The sequence below is a fragment of the Geotrypetes seraphini genome, chromosome 17 (assembly GCF_902459505.1).
Source record: "Geotrypetes seraphini chromosome 17, aGeoSer1.1, whole genome shotgun sequence".
NCBI lineage: Eukaryota > Metazoa > Chordata > Amphibia > Gymnophiona > Dermophiidae > Geotrypetes > Geotrypetes seraphini.
This window is the reverse complement of record NC_047100.1, coordinates 29,599,251-29,620,426: the sequence shown is the minus strand read 5'-3', so window position 1 is coordinate 29,620,426 and position 21,176 is coordinate 29,599,251. Positions and strand designations below refer to the sequence as shown.

General features: G+C 46.1%; 1 protein-coding gene across 1 annotated transcript in view; it reads left to right on the top strand.

Moving 5' to 3' along the window:
- Positions 1 to 20,561, top strand: part of AMT (aminomethyltransferase) — a 39,506-nt gene extending 18,945 nt beyond the window's left edge. Inside the window, exons 6-9 of the mRNA XM_033925759.1 lie at positions 4,515 to 4,660; positions 11,159 to 11,339; positions 17,108 to 17,263; positions 20,016 to 20,561. Of these exons, the coding sequence (XP_033781650.1) occupies positions 4,515 to 4,660; positions 11,159 to 11,339; positions 17,108 to 17,263; positions 20,016 to 20,194 (662 nt within the window). The 3' untranslated portion in view covers positions 20,195 to 20,561. The remainder of the gene's footprint in view (positions 1 to 4,514; positions 4,661 to 11,158; positions 11,340 to 17,107; positions 17,264 to 20,015) is intronic.
- Positions 20,562 to 21,176: the final 615 nt, after the last annotated feature.

Below are 21,176 nucleotides of genomic sequence, written 5' to 3'. Positions count from 1 at the left end.
ACTGATCCCTGGTATGGAGTGCAGGAATTCCTTTTGGTAGGCCTACACCGTGCATTCCAGATTTCTACCACTCTCTGGGTGAGGAAGAACTTCCTTACGTTTGTACAGAATCTATCCCCTTTTAACTTGAGAGTGCCCTCTCGTTCTTTCCACCTTGGGGAGGGTGAACAACCTGTCTTTATCTACTATGTCTATTCCCTTCAATATCTTGAACATTTCAATCTAGTTTCTCTAGCCTCTCATTCTACAGCAACTCCTCCAGTCCTTTAACCATTTTTGTCGCTCTTTTCTGGACCCTTTCGAGTAGTACTATGTCCTTTTTCATGTACAGCGACCAGTGTTGGATGCAGTATTCCAGGTAGGGACGCACCATGGCCTGGTACAGCGGCATGATAACCTTCTCAGATCTGTTTGTGATCCCCTTCTTGATCATTCCTAGCATTCTGTTTGCCCTTTTTGCCGCCGCCGCACATTGCGCGGATGGTTTCATTGACTTGTCTACAAGTACTCTCAAGTCTCTTTCCTGGGGGCTCTCTCCGAGTATAGCACCGGACATCCTGTATTCGTGCATATGATTTTTGTTACCAACATGCATCACCTTGCACTTATCCACATTGAACCTCATATGCCATTTCGTGGCCCATTCCTCGAGCATATTTATGTCTCTTTGTAGGTCTTCACAATCCTTCTGTGTCCTCACTTCTCTGAATAACTTTGTATCGTCCGCAAATTTAATCACCTCACTCGTCGTGCCAATTTCTAGGTCGTTTATAAATATGTTGAAGAGCATGGGCCTTAGCACCGAATGAATTAAAGTTTGAATAGAAGCAGGTTCCAGAACAAAGGTTATGGAACGAATTAGACAAAGTTTGTAGAAACAGTTTATGGTCAATGAACTGATTTGATCGTGGTAATTTGATCTTCGTCAAAAATAATTCTTAGTAGGTTTAATTTGGATTCTATTTGGAGTGGACAAGAGTCAATACATCTTTGTCCAGTTAAGGTATCTTTGTTTTTGACTGGGAATAGGATGCCTCGTGATTTGGCTATGTTCAGGGAAAGTCTGTTTGTAGCCAAAAGCTGATTAAGACATAGACCTTTGAGTCTATCCAGCATTGTCCTCAGTTTCCCCATGCTAGATTTGGCTGATCTTTTAGACTCTCGCCATTTGTGGAATACAGACGGTAGAAGTCTGTCTGACATCAGCCTCAGTTTCTACTACGTGCTGCCTAAGATAACAGATGTTGAGATTACTAAGCCACATAGACTCCACAGTGACTCTCATGGTTCACCTCATTTGAGTGCTGCCCAGGGGACTCTTCCTTCCCAGTGGTGTTATCATGGTTATACTGGAGCTGGCCCAGTCACTCCTCTGGTGGATGATTTGATCAAGTTTGATCCTGGATCTCCCATTGCAAATTCCTCCATTCCAGAAAGTTCTAACCACAGATGCATGCATGCTGGGGTTGGGAGCCCATGGAGACGAACTTCAAACCCAGGAACTCTGGTCCACTCAGGAGACAGATCTTCAGATCAATCTCCTGAAGCTCTAAGCAATCTGGAATGTGCTGAAGGCATTCAGTGATTGACTGTTGAATCAAACTATACTAATTCAGACAGACAACCAGGTTGCCATATACTACGTCAACAAGCAGAGGGGTATGGGATCCTACCTTTTGTGTAAGGAAGCAGTTGGTATATGAAACTGGACCACTTGCCATGGCATGGTATTCAAGCCATATACCTGGCTGAGAAAGACAATTGTCTAGTGGACAGTCTGAGCAAGGTGCTGCAATTGCACAAGTTGTCCCTCAACACTGGTGTTGCCCACAAAATCTTCTAAGTGGGACACCCCTCAATGGATCTTTTTGCCACTCACCTCAATAACAAGGTCCCTCAGTACTGCTCCAGACAACATGGCAGACTAGCATCAAATTCCTTTCTCCTCAGTAGGAAAGTTGGCCTTCTGTATGTGTATTTTCCAATACCTCTGATAGGGAAGATTCTGTTGGAACTCGAGCAGGATTGGGGAACCACAATCCTAATGCCTTACTGGCCAAGGCAGATATGGTCTCTCTACTTCTGAGGTTGTCCTCTGAAGAACTGTGGAGATTGGGCTGTTTTCTGACCCTCATCACATAAAATAAGATATCTCATCAGCATCATCTCTAGTCCCTGGCCTTCATAGCTTGGATGTTAAAAGCATATAATTTGCTTCCCTTCGACTCCTTGAGGGTATCTCTAGATTCTATTGGCTTCCAAGAAATATTCCACTAGGAGGTGTTTATTTTTAAGTGAAGGAGGTTTTCCATTTGCTCTACATAAAACCTGCTTGAATAACTTCTACACCTCTTCAAGTCTGGTCTTAAAACTAACTTTGTAAGGGTTTACCTTAGTGCAATAAATGCCCATCTCTGTACAGCTTCTAGTTGTTTGATTTATGCAAGATTTGCTTCTGACAAAAAGCCCCCATAAAACATACAACTGTATCAAGGGATATCAAAGTAAGCCAGCTAATGAAAGCTCCTTTTGAGCCCCTCAATTCCTACCTCACCTGGAAGTTCTTGTTTTTGCTGGTGGCCATTTCAGCTTGCAGAGTCAATAACCTGCAGGTCCTAGTTGCTGATCCACATTACACAAAGTTTCATCACAACAGAGTAGTTATCTGCACTCGCCGTAAGTTCCATCTTAACCAGCCAGTTCTCCTGCCAACATTTTCCTGAAACTTCATGCCCATCATGGTGAAAGCTCATTACACACCTTGAACTGCAAATGAGACTTAGCTTTCTATCTGGAATGGACTAAGGCCCATAGACAATCTACCCAGCTTTTTATTTCTTTTGGACCAAAAAGAATGGGATCAGCACTTTGTCCAGTTGGCTAGCAGAGTGCATCTCTTTCACTTATGTCTAGGCTGAACTGACTCTGGCAGGTCATGTCACAGCTCACAGTCTGAGAACTATAGCTGCGTTGGTAGTCCACTTTGAGGTCAGTCTTCATTGAAGAGATTTGCAGAGCTGCATTGTGGCCTTCAATTACTGTCTTGAATAGAATACTCAACACAATAGCTGGCTTGGTCAAATAGTTCTACAGAACTTCTTTGGAGTCTAGAATTTAGCTCCACTCTCCTAGTCCTATTCTTTCTCTTCCAGGCTGCACCTTTGCGACAGGACTGTTGTTTTTAGTTCTGGTTGGCCTTGCCATTGCAAGTCCCTATTAACTGTTTTGTTTGTTTTTGTGAGCCTAGTTGCTAGGAATTTCCACTTGTGAGAATACTATGGTCTGCTTTTATTCAAAGTTACTCACCTGTAGCCGATATTCTTAGAGTACAGTAGTAGGTCAAGTATTTTCACACGTCCTCCCTCCTCCCCTTGGAGTTGCATTCTTTATGCTTTTTGATCCAACTGTGGGTCCTGCGCAACTAGGGAAGGTACTTGGTCCACTGTCCTTGGAGAACACCTGCTACAGGTGAATAACTTTACTTTACCCACCTTTAGAATTGGCCACTGGGTGTCTGAGATTCAAAGATGAAATCAAACTGCATACAAGAAGAACAGGGAGAACCCTCTCTCTTGGCGGGTTGTATCCAAGAAGGTGGAATCCATGCCAGAAATTTTATTCAATTCTGATAAATCAGAGAAACAAATACAAATCTCTGTAACATTGGATGATGTAATGGATCAATTTGACAAATTAAATAGTAGCAAATTGCCTGGACGGCATGGTATACATCCTAGAGTGCTGATAGAATTGAAAAATGAACTTACAGAACTGCTCTTAGTAATCTGTAATTTTTCTTTAAAAAACAGCATAGTACAGGAAGACGGGGGGGTGGCCATGTGATGCCAGTTTTTTTAAAAGATTCCAGAGGACATGGAGAGAGAGATACTTGACAGGGGGAGGGAGCAAAGAGAGATACCCGACTAGAGAAGGGGGAGGGGAGCAGAGAGAGAGACCTGACTAGGGAGGGGAGCAGAGAAAGAGAGCAAGAACCGACCAGGGGAGGGAAGAGAGAGAGAGAATACCTGACCAGGTGAGGGAGGGAGGGTGGAGAGAGATATACCTGACTAGGGGAGGGAGGGAGGGTAGAGAGAGAGAGAGGATTGGAACACAGGAAGATTTTCTGGGAGAAAGAGGTATAGATGGGGAGGAGTAGGATGGTGTTTGAGATGGCCAGATTCTAGAAATAGTGATGGAAAAAAGAAGGTGATGACAGAGAAATGATGAGCACGAGTGGTGGGGAAAGGGACAGGAGGGAAGGGAGAAGGGTAAAGAGGATAGCCATGTAATGGAAAGGAAGGGGAGGTGCTTATGAATGGTAGAGAAGAGACAAACTAGACAGACTTGAAAAAGAGGAAGAAATATGAAAGCAAAGGTTTGTGAAAGATATAGGTATTAGACATTTTAATCAATGTACAACCCTAATAAAATTAGAATAACAAATAAGCAGAGCATTAGATCCAAAAAAGCCGGAAAACTTAAAATAGTTTGCAATGTTCTCATCTGGGTAACAGGTCCCTCCATGGCTCAGGTTTTGCAAGTGGGTTTGTCTGATGACCTGAAGAAGCTGACCTTTATGATGAGTGCAGTGATGACTGTGTTTGGGATTCCAGACTGCAGAGTGACCCGTTGCGGGTACACAGGAGAAGATGGAGTGGAGGTATGGCCACTGTTTTCCTGACTTTTCAACTTATTCCATGACAAAAGTATCTTGGAGAAAGCTATATGGATTTTGCTGTGTAGCCAGGACAGCTGCATATCTAATCTCTTGTCTTCTTAAGGAATTGATCATATCTTGCCTTTTTTTTTTTTTTTTTTGCAACTTTATTTTAAACTTTTTACAAGCACCAACTTAATATTCTGTTATGTCCCTTCCGGATTCCATATGCTAGATGTTCAATCCCAACCCGCAATCCGGGAGTTGCAGAAATCCACAAAATTTCTGAGCACATGCTCCACCCCCTTAGCCTGAGAGCTAGCAAACTAATCCAGTTACAATTTCTGCAAGCAATCCATGCAGAAGTCTTTGCAGTTGCTCTGCTTCTTTTTCTTAAAGTTTGTTTTCTTGGTGGCTTCAGTGCCTTGAGACCCCTTCCAGATGGTCCCCTATCGGAGGAAAGGACACAGTCCCACGATGCCAGACTGTTGCTTCACAGAGAAACTCTGGTGGATCTGTAAAGGCAGCCTGCTGTGTGCTACCATTTCTAGACTAGGGGTCCCTTTCTCTGGTAGTCTGCTTGCTGGTGACCTTGTCATGGGTTTCAAGCACAGGCTGTTTATGCCTCTGGAGTGAAAACCACTTGGGTTTCAAGGCGCTGCTGCCTTTGCTGAGACTGGTCTCCTCGGCTGCCCTTAGCATCTGGATTTGAGTGCTACCCTTCTTTGCAGATTTTTAAGCAGGTTTCTGTCCACCTCTTTATGGATTATGTTCTGAAAGAGCTCCATTTGGATTTTCAACCTTTTGTTTCTTAGGCTTTGGTCCTGGACCCTTCTCCTGTGCCCTTTTTTCATTCAGTTCACAGCTCCTTGGTCTGGTTTCAGAACAATGTGATGCCCTGGAAAGCTCTTTCCAACTAGAGAATGACACGGTGGTTGTTACCCGCCAAAACGGTGACCAAAAAAAAAGGTCACCGCGCGATCGGGGACAAGGCCATTCACCGCCCCGTGGAGCAGTGAATGGTTAGCATGCGCGGTGAACGAGCGTTCGATCCAGCAGCTCCCTCTCCCGCCGGCCAGCCGGCCATGCATCTCCCTCCCTCCTTTTCCCTTACCTTTTCTTGTTGAAACTGGCGATTTCTATAAGGCTATGAGCTGTATTACAGCCGGAGCCTTGAAGTTGCGTCGCGTTGCCTGCTGGAAAAGTCTCCTCTGATGCAACTTCCTGTTTCCGATTGCATCAGAGGAGACTTTTCTAGCAGGCAACCCGATGCGACTTCAAGGCTCCAGCTGTAATACAGCGCATAGCTTTATACAAATAGCCAGTTTTGCCACAAGAGAAGGTAAGGGAAAGGGAGGGAGGGAGGGAGGAAAATGCACGGCTGGCCGGCGAGAGGGAGCTGCTGTGGGTGGGGGAATGGAGAGGAGAAGACGCTGAAGACAGGGACGGAGCAGTGAAAGGGACAGCGGGGACGGTGACGGGGCCGTGAAGAGGATGCTGGTCCGGGGACGGGGCAGTGACGGGGACAGAATTTTTCCCTGTGTCATTCTCTATTTCCAACCTTCTAAAGCTATGTCTTTGCTTTATCATCTGGATCCTGATTTTCGGCAGGTCTGAACAGCCAGAATTAGATTCCACCTTAGCGCAGGTTATCCAGCTTGCAGTCCTCCCTAGTGATGGGGGAGTGAGGTTTAAGGACTTTCAGGATCGCAAGGTGGATATTATATTGCAAAACATTATTTTCTAGTGGCATCTTCAGGTAGCCAAGCGGCGGTGGCCACTTCCTTTATGGCGCGTGCCTGTTATTCCAGTCTGCGCAATGCATACTCTGTGGAGGTGCATGCCTGTTCTCCACTTGTGATGGTTGGTGTACATTAGGTGTCGGGCACCCTTTATGACCTCACTTGGGTTTTTAGTACATTCTCTGCTGGTGCAGTGTCTGTGCGCTGGACTCTTTGGACTGGGAATGCTGCCTCAAGGATCACTTTAAAAATGGATGTCTTTTCAAGGATCAACTTCTTATTGGTATAGGTCTTGATGACTTCTACTGAGGTATTGCCAAGCACCGCCCTAAGTTGCTCCCTGTAAGCAAGTCTCGCTGGACGTTGGAAGGGGGTCGTAATACTCTTTGTTCTTCCCGCAGGTGGTGTCAGGGATACACAGGTTTTTCATCCCAGAGATATGCCTATGTTACAACAGTTCCACTTCCAGGCGTCCTTAGGTTCCTGTGCAGTGGCTGCGCTTAAGTCCCGATGACGTCAGAGGTCAGGCTTGGCTTCCTCATCTTGGAGGTTGATTTTTCAGTTTTATCAGGAGTAGACTTGACCTTCATCAGACACTAGTTAGTCCTCCTTTGCCTGCCTCTGGTTTGTTTTTGGACTCCAGCAAATTGACTGGAATGGAATTCGGGGTCTGTGATGCTCTGCAGCGCCTCTTAGACATAGGGACACTGGAATCTGTTCCAGAACATGAATCGGGCTTAGGCAGATACTTCTCATACTTCCTTGTACCTCAGAAAGGCTCGAAGGATGGGAGTTTCATTGTGGATCTAAAGTTGATAACCTGCTTCTTGCGGATTCCTCTTTTCTGAATAACAACGGAGCACACAGTGATAGCTGTTGTCTCTCCAGGAGATTTTTTAGCGCCTTGGAGCACATAGGGGCTTTCCTCCATTTTCTGATCTACCCGGAGCATCACTGGTATCTGCGTTTTCCATGTTCTGCAATATCATTTCCAGTTTGCAGTTCTGCCCTTTGGCTTTGCGATGACGCCCCACAATTTTGCCAGGGTGATAGTAGTTGTGGTGCCTTTCTGCCAGCAGGGGGTCCAAGTCCATCCTTCCTTGGACACCTAGTTGTTCCGGGCTCTGTCTCATCAGGATTGTGAAAGTGCAGTGGAGACGGTAGTGTGTCTGCTGCAGGCGTTGGCAAATTGAGGAATTGCTGCTTGACATTCTTCCAGTCCGTAGAGTTTCTGGGCCTTCTCTTCGTCTCCAGACAGGGTTGTGTATTTCTTCCAGAGGCATGCAGATAGGAACTTCACCGATTGATCGGAATTCTCCTGGACCATCCGGCTCCCGAGGCCTTGCATTATTTGCAGGTTCTGGGGTCTCTGGCAGCCTAATTGGAGGTGGTCCCCTGGGCCATTGCGCCCATACACCCTTTTCAGGAGTCCTTCTTGGTGGTCTCTGCAGTGTTTTCCCCTTCAGATGCTGCTCCCCTGGACAATGCCAGTTGGCAGCAGCTTGAGCTGGTAGCTTCAGGGGGAGGCTCTGCCAGGGCTGGCTTCTTTGGATTTCTGAATGGATGATTCTTATGATGGATGCCAGCCTGTTGGGTTGGGGGCTCATTCAGGAGCAGTGGGCTCCTCGTCCGCACCATTGATTGATAAATCATCTGGAGCTTCGGGCAATTTGGTTGGCACTACTTGCTCTCCAGCCCCTTCTGAAAGGAACAACAGTGCGAGTTTCTTTGACGACACCATGGTGGTGGCGTACATACATCATCAAGCAGGCATGAGAAGCGCTCTCTTAAGCCAGGAGGCTCACATATGGTTCCGCTGGGTATAAACTCATCTTCTATCTTCCTCTGAGGCCAATGTGGCTGGAGTCAACAATGTTCAGTCAGATTTCCTCAGACGACAGATCTTGGACCTAGGAGCATAGTTCCTCTAGCAGGAGGTGTTCTGTCTGATTGTACAGCTCCAGATGACTTGTTGGCTTCACCAGAGAACTCGAAAGCCAGGCATTTTTTCAGTTGAAGAACGGTGAGGAAGCTTGAGCCAGATGCCTTGATTCGGTCTTGGCTGGCTCACAAGCTCTTGTATGATATTCCCTCCGTGACCTCAGGTTGGTCGGGTCCTCCACCGAATAGCAACGCATCCTGGCCTGGTGATTCTAATAGGTTTAGAGTGACTTCATTGCCCATGGTATGCGGATCTCATCCATCTTCCATGGGGCAAGAAACTCCAGCTCCCTCATCTTCATTATCTTCTCAATCAGGGGCTGGTGCCCATGGAGAACCCACGGCGCTTTGGTCTTATGGCATGGCTCTTGAATGCTCAGCTCTGATGAAGCATGGATTTTCAGATGTAGTTATCTTGACTTTTTTTGTGCTCGATGTAAACCTCTACTATGGCATCTTATGCCAAAGCCTGGAAGACTTTCCAACAGTGGTGTGCTAAGAATCACGTGGAACCTGAGAGGGCTCCCTTTTTGATGGTCTTGGTTTTTCTTCAGTCGGGTCTAGAAACAGGTCTTGCAGTGGACTCCCTTACAGTTCAGGTTGCAAACCTTTCATGTTTTAGAGTGCGCAACGATGATAGCTCGCTTACTGCTCATCCTGATGTGTCCAGGTTTCTGGCAGGAGCATTTTGTTTCCAACCTCCCTTGCATTTTCTTTTCCCTTCATGGAATCTTGACTGTGTTGGGTCCGCTGGGAAATAGTGATCTTAACGTGATCAAATTTGAGCTGATACTGGGAGTGACGTCACAAAAGAGATTTACTGTAGAAGCGTTTAAGTTTCAAAAAGGCAACTATGATAAAATGAGGAAAATGGTTAAAAAGAAGCTAAAAGGATCAGTTGCAAAAGGTTAGGACTGTAAACCAAGCATGGATGTTATTTAAATTTAAAAATACCATCGTAGAAGCCCAGACCAGATGTATTCCACGTATCAGCAAAGGTGGAAAGAAGAGGAAACAAGAGCCGGCATGGTTAAAGGGTGAAGTGAAAGAGGCTATTAGAGCCAAGAAAACATCCTTTAAAGAATGGAAAAAGAATCCAAATGAAGAAAATAAGAAACACAAACATTGGCAAGTTAGATGCAAAGCAGTGATAAGAGCAGCTAAGAAAGAATATGAAGAGAAACTTGCAAAAGAGGCAAAAACTCATAGCAATTTTTTTAGGTATATCAGAAGCAGGGACTCTGTTGGACCATTGGATGATCAAGGAGCAAAAGGTGCGCTCATGGAGGATAAGGCCATAAGGAGGATGTCCGGGTCAGTACTTGGAGAGACCTCCCAGGAAAGAGACTTGGGAGTTCTGATCGACAAGTCGAGGAAGCCATCCGCGCAATGCACGGTGGTGGCGAAAAGTGCGAACAGAATGCAAGGAATGATAAAGAAGGAAATCACGAACAGGATCGGAGAAGGTTATCATGACATTGTACCGGGCTATGGTGCGCCCTCACCTGGAGTACTGCGTCCAGCACTGGTCGCCATACATAAGAACATAAGAAATGCCTGCACCGGATCAGACCTGGGGTCCATCCAGTCCGGTGAGCCGCACACGTGGAGGCTCAGCCAGGCGTACCCTGGTGCATACATTAGTCACTCGTATCCCTCAATGTGTCCTGCAAGAAGATGTGCATCCAATTTTCCCTTAAATCCTAGAATGGTAGTTTCCTCCACCATCTCTTTCGGGAGAGAGTTCCAGGCGTTCACCACTCGCTGTGTGAAGCAGAACTTTCTGACATTTGTCCTGGCCGTGAAGGAGGAAATGGTACTACTCGAAAGGGTCCAGAGAAGAGCAACTAAGATGGTTGCCATACAACAAAGATTAGGGAAACTGGGCCTCTTCTCCCTCAAACAGAGGAGATTGAGAGGGGACATGATCGAAACATTCAAGGTACTGAAGGGAATAAACTTAGTAGATAAGGACAGGTTGTTCACCCTCTCCAAGGTAGGGAGAACGAGAGGGCACTCTCTAAAATTGAAAGAGGATAGATTCCGTATGAACGTAAGGAAGTTCTTCTTCACCCAGAGAGTGGTGGAAAATTGGAACACTCTGCTGGAGTCATAGGGGAAAACACCCTCCAGGGATTCAAGACAAAGTTAGACAAGTTCCTGCTGAACCACAATGTACGCAGGTAGGGCTAGTCTCAGTTAGGGCGCTGGTCTTTGACCAGAGGGCCACCGCGTGAGTGGACTGGTGGGCACGATGGACCACCGATCTGACTCAGCAGCGGCAATTCTTATGTTGTTAAACAGTTTAAAATCATAAGTGTCTGAAGCTTGTGTGGTTAAGGCAGAGTTTAAGGATAGCAAGAAAACTCACAGGGATGAGAAGGGGGAAATTGAGGTCCTATGGGGACAAATTTGTTCCCATGTCATTCTTTAGCCTCTAGCCCTAAGACCAAATTCTTGCAATGATTCATAAGGACACCACAGAAGAATTTGACCATAGCTGTGATCTAAAATTTGAAGTCCTAACCATATCCATCGACAATCCCCATGATTAAATAGGGGGGTGGGTCAGTGGTGTGGGCAGACTCGATGGACCTCGGCCTTTTTCTGCCGTCACTTTCTATGTTTCTAATCCCGGCATCCAGGATAAAGGTGTTTGTTAAAAATAAAGCCGGTCTGGACAAATTTACACCTTTTTCAGAGAAACTGTCAATTTTCATGTCAGGATAGTTCTGAAATCATTTTTTATAAAGGTACATAGGCACCTTTTCAGTTTTTTCCCTTGCTGCCCTGTTATGTTCATGTCTTGCACCCTCAGATCTTGGTTCCAGCGGAATATGCAGTCCAGCTGGCAGAGATCCTGCTACAGAGCCCTGAAGTGAAGCTGGCAGGTTTGGCAGCGAGGGACAGCTTGCGGTTGGAAGCTGGGCTCTCTCTCTACGGAAATGACATTGATGAGAGCACAACCCCAGTAGAGGGAAGCTTGGTCTGGACTCTAGGTAGGTTGGAAATGATTTCAGTGCTAATAATAAAATGTATCATTTTGAAATGAAATAAGTATCAAGTTTTATTAAAATTTTGATTCAATCGCAATATCTAAATTCAAAGCAACTTCCAAAATACTGTACATTGGAGCCCAAAAAATTACAAACTTACACATGGGATGCTACCAGTTTACCTTGCTCCAACAAGAGTACTCGTAGAATAAATCTATTTAATTATCCCTCTCTGAAATCATGTCAATAGAAGAAGTTTTTTGACAGAATTTTAACATTCCAGGCAGCTAAACTAAATACATGGCTTGGAAAATCTATACTCGAGGCTACCCTCTTATGTTGACTTCAGAAAATCATTGAAGACTCGTCTGTTTGACAAGTTTTAAATCTTAAATCATGTCTCTGTCTTAACGTTTATGAATTCCTACAGCTGTCTATATTCTTAAGGATGCCACTGTTTTAACTTTATTAGATTTTAACTGATCTATTTTATTGATTTTATTGTATTTCAGACTGATTGTTTATTGTGCATCTTAAACATTGACTGTATGCATTTTCTTGTTGTGAACCGCTTCGAACTTCTGGTATAGCGGTATATAAGAAATAAATTATTATTATTATTATAAATATAGGAAAGAAAGACGAAAAAAGGTCAAAATGTAAGGGGTAAAAAGGTTTTTTGTTTTTAGAAACTCGTGTAAGTCAAAATGTTAGGAGGATAAAAAGTTTCCAAATTGTCTCACATAAATCAGGTCTCAAAAGCATCCTTCTTGTACAATACCTCTGTAGTCTGCACGGTAGGGTTATGTAACCCATCCAGCCACAATCTGTAGGGAACTCAAATACAACTTTAAGCCACACCCCTGAGTCCATTTCCTGTGACATGCTCAGTGAAGATCAGTCTTGTTTCCTACAGCCACTCTGTAGAAGCTCATCTCTTCTTTTCCTAAATTTTAGTATATTAAGTTAATTTTTGATGCAGGTCTTGCTGTGGATTCACCCTGTGGGGACATCCTTTCGGCGGGAGATGGCAGATTTTTATGGAAAATGTCTGCATCTGGGAGGGTTACCTGTCACTGCAATAAGCCCCTGGGACAGCCTGTTAGTCGGATCAGAGCTCCGGGATCGGGAGCCAGCTCACCCCGGGTTCGTCCGCTAAGAGGTAGAGCGTGGGCTGCACGGTTCCGTGGAGGCGCACCTGGTATCGGGACCGGACTGCGTTCCTTTACTGAGTATTCCAAAGGTCCTGGTAGTCACTGACGGAGGTGCCTGGGCAGGTGAGGCAGTCCGAAGCTATGAAATCCAGTTTTTCCAGCTTCCTGATCTTTGGGCTTGCTTGTTTAGCTTGCTTTCCATTCTTTTCATTGCAGCACAGACTCGGTGAGTAAACTGTGTGCATGCCTGGTTTGGTGATTTTGGGGAATCTTAAATAGAGGTTTTTAGGTAGTTTCCCTGCATGCCCTAACCACCTCCCCCTCTACCTCTAAAAACGCAAAATAGCCATTTTCCAGGGTTCCCTGTGTTTTTCCCAGGCTGTTTTAGAGCAAAATCGGTACCTGTGGTGGCCATCTTGGATTTTAAAAGTATACTTTTTTGCACTTAGGAGCTTCGTTTTTGCTCCAAACTTTACAGATGGTCCCTCAGGACATGATGGCATGGATTCATGCCTTATTTACGGCAGATAGCTATCGGTTTTGCAGCCGGTTTCAATGTGCGCCGTGACCCACCAGGGGTGTGGAGTGTACATGGATTCCAGAGAGGTCCCTCTTGGACTTACTGCTACCAGCGCTGTGAATTTCACATCTGGTGACCCTAAAAAGGGTGCTGACAGTGCCCTGGCGAAACGCAAGTGCGGTTCCAGGGAAATGCCTCATAAACTTTCTTTAACCCAAATCAATGGCTCCAATGTTCACTTAGAGTTTACAGAACACCTTTTCAGTTAATACTCTAAGATATTAGTTCTTATTCAACCTCCTTCATCTCTCATGCATCACAGTCATATATGCTGTCTAGCATATAGCTTTCTTAGCATTCTAGATCAGATGCACATAGAGCGGCCCTTGTTGCAGGGGATGATTTCCCCCCAGTTTTCATGAAAATGATGTCTCGGACATGTTTAAAAAATAAAAAAAGATCTGTTATTCCCCTGTTATTCCCCTCGGAAGTCAGCCCTCTTGGTGAGCTCTCTTCCTTCCCTGGTTTCCAGCATGTGGCTGATTCAGACTTCAGAGAATAGATGGGCGCTGCCTGGAATTGCGTCTGCATCCCTTTCCATCCTTTGGTTGACTCAGGGCGTCTTGGCAGCGTCAGCCGAAGTGGCTACCCAGCTGGCCTTGGTGCTTAAGCATGCTGTAGGATCCGAGACTTGGCACAGGTTCTGTCTATATGCAGACCGCTTGATGTTAGACTGCCTTGTGGACCTCAGGTCAGAAACATAAGATTTGCCGCTGCTGGATGAGACCAGTGGTCCATCGTGCCCAGCAGTCCGCTCACGCGGCGGCCCTACAGTCACATCAACCTGCAAGTTCAGAATGTTCACTGATGAGTGACCACAGTCCTTTCCTTATCATCTGAAAAAGGTACGGACCTTTTTCAGAGGTCTGAACCCCAGTGGGTACCATGTACTTTGCTGCAGCCATAGCAAAGTTTTCTTTATGGGTCCAGCGATCTTATGGTAGATGTAGCAGTGGCTCAGGTTGCTCCACCCTTATCTACTTTCAGATGGAGTGGCGGTCATGAAGTAGGTTCAGGACAGGCGGGTAGATTTTTCTTTAAGTGCCCCCCTGGCGGAGGCAGAAATTAGGGCAATAACGGCCTCCTCCTTTGTCACCTGAGAGTGTCTTTCCTAGCTCTGCCACATTCCTGAGGATGTCCTCTGGGACCTGGATTTTCTGGTCTCCGGAGTAGATTATTTTGCGGACACCTTATATGGCATGATGAAGATTTTTTTTGCCAAGCTAGGAGCTTCTTCTGTGTCCGCCAGAAGAATGCTTTGGGTTCGTCAGTGGTCTTGGAAGTTTTCCTCTAGAGCCACTCTGAGCAGACTACCCTCTGTTTTTTGTCCGGCCGGGTTCTGGATGACCTCATGGCCAGTGTGCAGGTCTGTAAGCCTAAGGCCCTACTGGGCATTAAGCCTCGCCCCACACAGGTGACAGGACGTCCTAATTTTCGTCCCTACAATCGCCCTCACCTCCGGCCTCGGGTCAAAGCTTTGGAGCTTCTTCCAGACCTCGCTTCAGAGGTCCTAACCATCAGCTATCTCTCTGGCCTCGCTGAGAAGCAGTTCTAATGTCAGGCCTCCAGTTCCTCTCCCTCGTGACGGCGGGTGACTTTTGGCCTTCCTGACAGAGTGGCAGACAGTGACCTCGGACCTGCGGGTCCTAGAGGTTCTACAAGATGGCCTCATGTTGGACTTTTACTGCCCTTCATCGGACTTCTCCCTGTCTTCGCCTACGGGGTGACCCAAAATAGATCTACAAGTGCAGATCACTGTTCGCAGTCTGCTGGACTTAGTGGCGATAATGCCCGTCCCAGAGGACGACTTAGGCTCGGTGAGATACTCGATATACTTCATCATTCTAAAGCCAGGCTCTGTAGTTTGGAGTCTGATCCTGGACCTGAAAGCAGTGAATGTGGTCCTAAGTGTTCCACGCTTCAGGATGGAACTGGTAAGATCCATTGTAGTGGCGGTGGCTCCAGGGGCATTCTGAATATCTCTGGACTTCGAGGAAGCGTAGCTCCAAATATGCATCTTCCGGGGAACAGGAAGTCCCTGCGGTTCCACATTCAGAGCCCTCCCTTAGTTTGTGACTCTTCCACTCGGCCTGGCCTCTGATGCCAGTATGTTCACTTACGCTCTCTGGGTACCTAGGTTCCCTCCATATCTGGACGGCTGGCTAATCGGAGCTCCCTCTCTGTTGGAGGGACGCCAGGCAGTGCGACAGGTGGTTTGCATGCTGCAGCATCTCGGCTGGGTAATCAGCCTGAAGAAGAGCCTTCTTGTGCTGATGCAAGATTTGAAGAATCTGGGAGTCCGGTTTCTCACTGTGCCAGGAAAATGAAAATACCTCAATACATTCAGGACGTGTTAGTAGTTAGCAGTAGAGAGAATGGGAGAGATGTACCCTGGATCTCTCTCTCTCTTTCCCCACTCCCTTTGCAGCAAGAGAGGGAATGAGAGAAGGACAGTGAGAGAGAGAGGGAGAGAAGCGGTCCAGAGGAGGGCGACGAAAATGATAGGAGGTTTGCGCCAAAAGACATATGAGAGACTGTTTTTCTATAGTTGTTACTGAGATGATTTTGCATATTTTAAAGTCATCTGCCTTGACTTTTTTCACTCTTCTCCCCCCAATCAGCATTTTTTCCATTCCACTCCCCCCACCACCACCAATCTACCTTCAATTTGCCGTTAAAATTGCTGTGTGGCGGTAATGATTCACAGAGCTACCCTGCTGCCGGTCCCGGTGTCTTCTCTCCACTGCGACCTGCCCTCTCTGACAATTTTCTGTTTTCGCTGGGGTGAGCCACAGTGGCAAGAAGACACCTCGATTGGCAGAAGGGTAGCTCTGTGAATCACTACTACCGCTCGGCAACTTTTACGACAAATTGAAGGTAGATGCGAGGGGGGTGGAGGAATGGGGAGAAGTGTGATAGCAGAAAGCCTAATAGTTGGGGAAGCTCTTGTCCCACCCCCATTTCGGCTGCTCGAAATAGGGGGGTGTCAGCTCATCCCTCACCTCAGGCAGCCAATTGCCTTGAGCCACTCCTGGCCACACTTCACATGTACTTTATAATATTGCACTCAAGGAGGACCCAAGGGACCACAGACGGCCTTCAGAACACTAGGTACCATATAAAGACCCTGAGCCCACACATTGTGAGGTTCAAACCCATTTATGCCTTCCTGTGAAACATCCAGCTATCGTTCCTTGCACTGTCCACAACAGAGGCCTCTCTCTATAGCCAAGCATAGGTTCAGAGGAATACTACACTCCCACACAAAAGTCCCATTACTAGGTCAGACATTTTGTACATGAGTTATGGAGTGAAGTCGCCCCCATGCCAACCATATAGACAGCCAGACATAATGGGGATGATATGTAGCGTACTTCTGACGATATTCAACTTATCAGTCAAGATTCCTTACCACCTCCCCACAAAGCTGCACAGTATGTGACAATAAAGTTATCAGCACATTGTAGTTATCAAATTTTCACCTCTCTCTTGCCACGTTTGGGACACAGACCATACAAGTCTGTTTGGCATCAGCCTCCGTTTCCTCATGCTGGATTTGGTCACATGGGAGACGCAGACCATAGAAGTCTATCCAGCTTTGGCCTCCATTCCCCCATGCTGGATTTAGCCATACTTCCATTCAAGTCTGTCCAGCATCGGCCTAAGATCCCAGTATTCTTGTCCAAGGTAACACTTAATTAGCCATATTATGTTTACATATTCTTTCTATTTAAACATCCCCTATATCTATTCTATGCATTTTTTAAAATTTATTCACAGTTTTAGACTCTACCACCTCTCTCAGGGTGTTTCATGCATCCTGCAATCTCGCTGTAAAAAAGTATTACTCCTGTGTCTACCTCCCTGCAACTTCCATTCATGTCCCCTAGTTCTACCTCCACTATGTCTCCGAAGAGGTTTGTTTGAATAAGAGGTTTGTTTTCTGAGGTCTGAGAGAGCATGTGTCTAATTTATGGAAAAACTGCCATTATAGGTAAGGAACTTTTTCTGATCTCTTTCTATACTGTGTTCAACAGGAAAGCGTCGGAAAGCTGCCATGGATTTTCCTGGAGCCTCCATCATCATTTCTCAAGTTAAAGAAAAGGTCGGGCGCAAGCGTGTGGGGCTGGTTTCCTCTGGTCCTCCAGTCAGACAACACACCCCTATCCTGAACCCAGAGGGTAGTGTGATAGGTAAGTTGGATAAGCAATCTAATGCCTTATGGGAGGGTGAGGATTAGTGGTTCACAGGAAGAGATTTTGCAGTTTTGATTGTTCAATGGCAATGTTTAACATGTTTATTATATTTTCAGAGCAGAACAGAGTTGTAGTTCAGGGAGTTCTATGTGAGGCTGTGAAGGAGGAAGGATTCAAAGCGGGAGTGGATTCCTTCTGCACTAATTGTGAACACTGGGACAGTATCCGTCCGTGCAGAAAGATACACCTATCTACTAGAAAATATATTAGCAAGATAAATGCAAGGTTTAGCCCCCCAAATGTAAGGTTTTGGAGGGGTAATGTTGAAGCAAATAAGCCTTAATGATTTATTATAGCGGCCTTACAATCTGCCAGGTCCCGGGTTTAATATGCTCGTTTAAGATTCAGTAGGAAGTAAAATCAAATGGCAAGCACAACCAGAAGTTATTACATAAAGAATGTATATATTGTGCAGAAACAGGCTTAATATTAAAGAAAAGCAAGATATATAAAGATACATCAAGCACTGCAATTGTAGCAAAAGAAATAGAAAAGACAGTTTACCTGCCTTACAGAGTCCAGAGGAAAGAAAGAGGGGTTTTTGCAGAGAGGAGGCTTTTATAGGTTGGAGTCTTATTCTATTGTATGTCCCAGTAGCTTTCTGTTTATAATTTGTAAACTGTTTGAAACAATGGCTAGTTGAATTGATAAGGAAGGTGTGACACTTGCAGGCATGGTAGATGGGATTCGTCTCTGGCTTAGCCCATCTTCTTGATAAACATTCCAGTCTGGCTGGATGCTTAATGTATGTGAATTCCGTGCAGGAGCATTTAGGGTCTATCTGCATCAACATTCCAGAGTCCCATAGGCCTTTGCTGACGTTGGTTAGGCCAACCGTAAATGCTGGCGGCTAGCAATGCTAGGCTGACAATAAGAACCTAACCTCTTTTTACACCTAATGAAGTGATTGCTCAGCTTTCTCATAAACTACGGAGCAAGCCAATCAGCGGTTGAGGAGTGGAGGCTTGTTGGTTAGTGCAACAGGCTTTGATCCTGATGAACTGGGTTCAATTCCTACTACAGCTTCTTGTGACCTTGGGCAAGTCCCATAATTCAAGTACAAAAACTTAGATTGGGAGTCCACTAGGGACACAGAAATTACCTCTGATATTCAGCAGTACATAGCCAATCACTGCCAATATTCATCAGCTAGCTAGACCTGCCTAAATTTCTCCTTGGCCCACCTAAATATCTGCAGTGGACTGCAAGAGGTAGCTGGGCTGCCTCCAGTTGTCTCAATATAGGGTCTTATATTAATTTGTGTCCAAAAAACACACTAGGGCAGGGGTGGGCAAACTTTTTGACTTGTGGGCCACAATGGGTTCTTAAATTTGACAGATTGGGTGACTGGGGGGACGCGACGGGTGGATGCGGCGAGGGGTCTGATGCTGCAGGAGGAAACAGCACTCCTGTGGCTGCCAGCTGCTGAATCTTTTCAAATTTTCTTTTTGCGCATTGTGCTTCCCTCCTATGTCCATAGTGCCCCAGTGCTTCCTTCCTATGCCTCCAGTGCCTCCTCCCCCCAAGCCGACCTGCACCAGCTGCATTTAATTACTTCCCGCCATCCCCCGAAGACGCGCCGAAGCCTGCCTGCTCCCAAGCCGATCCGCTGCCAATTCCTCCTCCCCCCTCCCGGTCTGGCACCCGCCCGTCTGCTCGCTCCCCGCCTGTCCATCTACACACCACCACCTCTCGCCCACTGTATTTACTTACAGCCATGCTGGTGCCACAATGAAGGAAGGGCTAGGCGCGTATCCAGAAGCCTTTTCCCGACGTCAATTCTGACATAGGAGAGAAAGTCTGGGCCAGCCAATCCTGGACCTTCTCTCCAACGTCAGAATTGATGGAGGGAGAAGGCTTCTGGGTATGTGCCTGGCCCTTCCCTTCGTTGTGTCACCAGTAGGGCTGTAAGTAAATATAGTGGGCGAGCGGCAGTGGTGAGTGGTCGGACAGGCAGCCCGTGTACTGCGCATTTAGGAACCCTACATTACGCTACACACAAGGGCAAACTACAGCCGCCTCTGACGCCGTGGGCCAGGTTAAAAAGCTAAATGGGCCAGATTTGGTCCACGGGCCATAGTCTGCACTAGGGCTTACTTTTGGGGAATGTCTTATATTTTTTCATGTACAACAATCATCTCTTCCTTCCTTTCCTCCATCCCAATTCTTCCTCTTTCCTTTCTTCCCCCCCCCCATGTGCAGCAGTTCCCAAGACCTCCCAAAACAGAGGCAGTGCTCTGAATGGGCTGCTTTGCTGCCTTCCCTGTGCCACGTGTCTTCCCTCTGCCATGTCGCTGATGATGTCATCAATAACGCAGCAGGGGTAAGGCAGTGAAGCAGCCCGTTCAGAGCACTACCGCTGTTTTTGGAGGCCTTGGCAGCTGCTGCACAAGGGGATGGTTGAGAGGCGAGGAAAGATGCTGCACTTAGGGGGAAGAAAAGAGGAAGAATTGGGGTGGAGGAGAGGAAGGGAGAGATAATTGGCAAATCGGCAGCACTAGTGTCAGGGATGGAGGCAGGGAGTGTCGGGGTGGCTTTAGTGTTCAATCTTAACTAGGGCTTATTTTCAGGGTAGGTCTTATTTTTGGGGAAACAGGGTAGTAGCACAATAGAAATGATTATTAGTAGTGAACATAACATGGATACCAATTGTATACCACTTTAATACTCTGTGCCTTGCTTTTCTCAGGAGAAGTGACCAGTGGCTGCCCTTCTCCCTGCCTGAGAAAGAACATTGCCATGGGATATGTGAAGACTGAATATAGTAAGAGAGGTACCCTGGTGCTGGTGGAGGTGAGGAAGAAGACCCTGGAGGCAGTCGTCAGCAAGATGCCCTTTGTACCCACTCACTACTACACTGGCAAATAAGGCCTGGAGATGTGGATACTATAGGAGAATTCTTAGAAGATGCCATTCCTACTGCTTATTAAACCAAACAAATCTGTCCTTTTTTCCCCTCCAAAAAGGGGGAAAAAAGATTGATTTGAATATAAACCAAGGTTATGGTGAGCCAATCTATAAAGACTATTCACCCTGAAGACGCAACTACAAGCAACCACAAACTGAAATAAATGTAGACAAAAATCAGACTTAAACGTCAAGAAGCCATTTGCAGTTAAACACCAGAGAAAGAGAAGCAGCATTTTACACTTTGGAATATAAAAAGAAAACAATGCAAATTTACAGTAAACTGCATTTTCTGTTCATGAAATTAAAAATAAAATAATGTTTTCTACTTTTCTTGTCTGGCCATTTTATTTATATTTATCCCAGTTTCTGCTTTCTTCTGTCTTTTTAAAATTTTCTTTTCGGGGTCTGCAGTCTGTCTGCCTCTTCTCTCATTCCTGGCCTACATCCATCTCCAACTTTAACCTTTTCCTTTCAGATTTCCTCCATTTATTTTTCTGCATCTCTGTTTGCTTCAATTTCTTCCCTCTCCCCCCTTCCAGCATCTTTTTCTCTTTCCTTTATTTTTATTCTTTTAATCAGTATTTACTGTCTTGCTCCCTCCATCCGGCATACCTCTCCCCTCTTTCCTCCAACACCTCATCTCTCTCTCCCTCCAGCTACATCCCTTTGCTTCTTCCAGCATAGTTACAGTCAGAGGCAGGCAGCTGATTCCTGCCCCATTCCCGCTAAACCGGCTGGCAATAACGAAGCCAGACGCCACAGGGGCCTTTCTTCTTGCTAAATCGCTATAGGTTCTGCTGGTCTCGATCCCATTTCTCAAAATAAGGAAGTAACTTCAGAAGAGGCGAGATCGAGACCAGCAGAGCCTTTAGCGATTTGGCAAGAGGGAAGGTCCCAGGGGTGTCTGGCTTCGTAATTGCCAGCTGGTTTAGCAGGACCG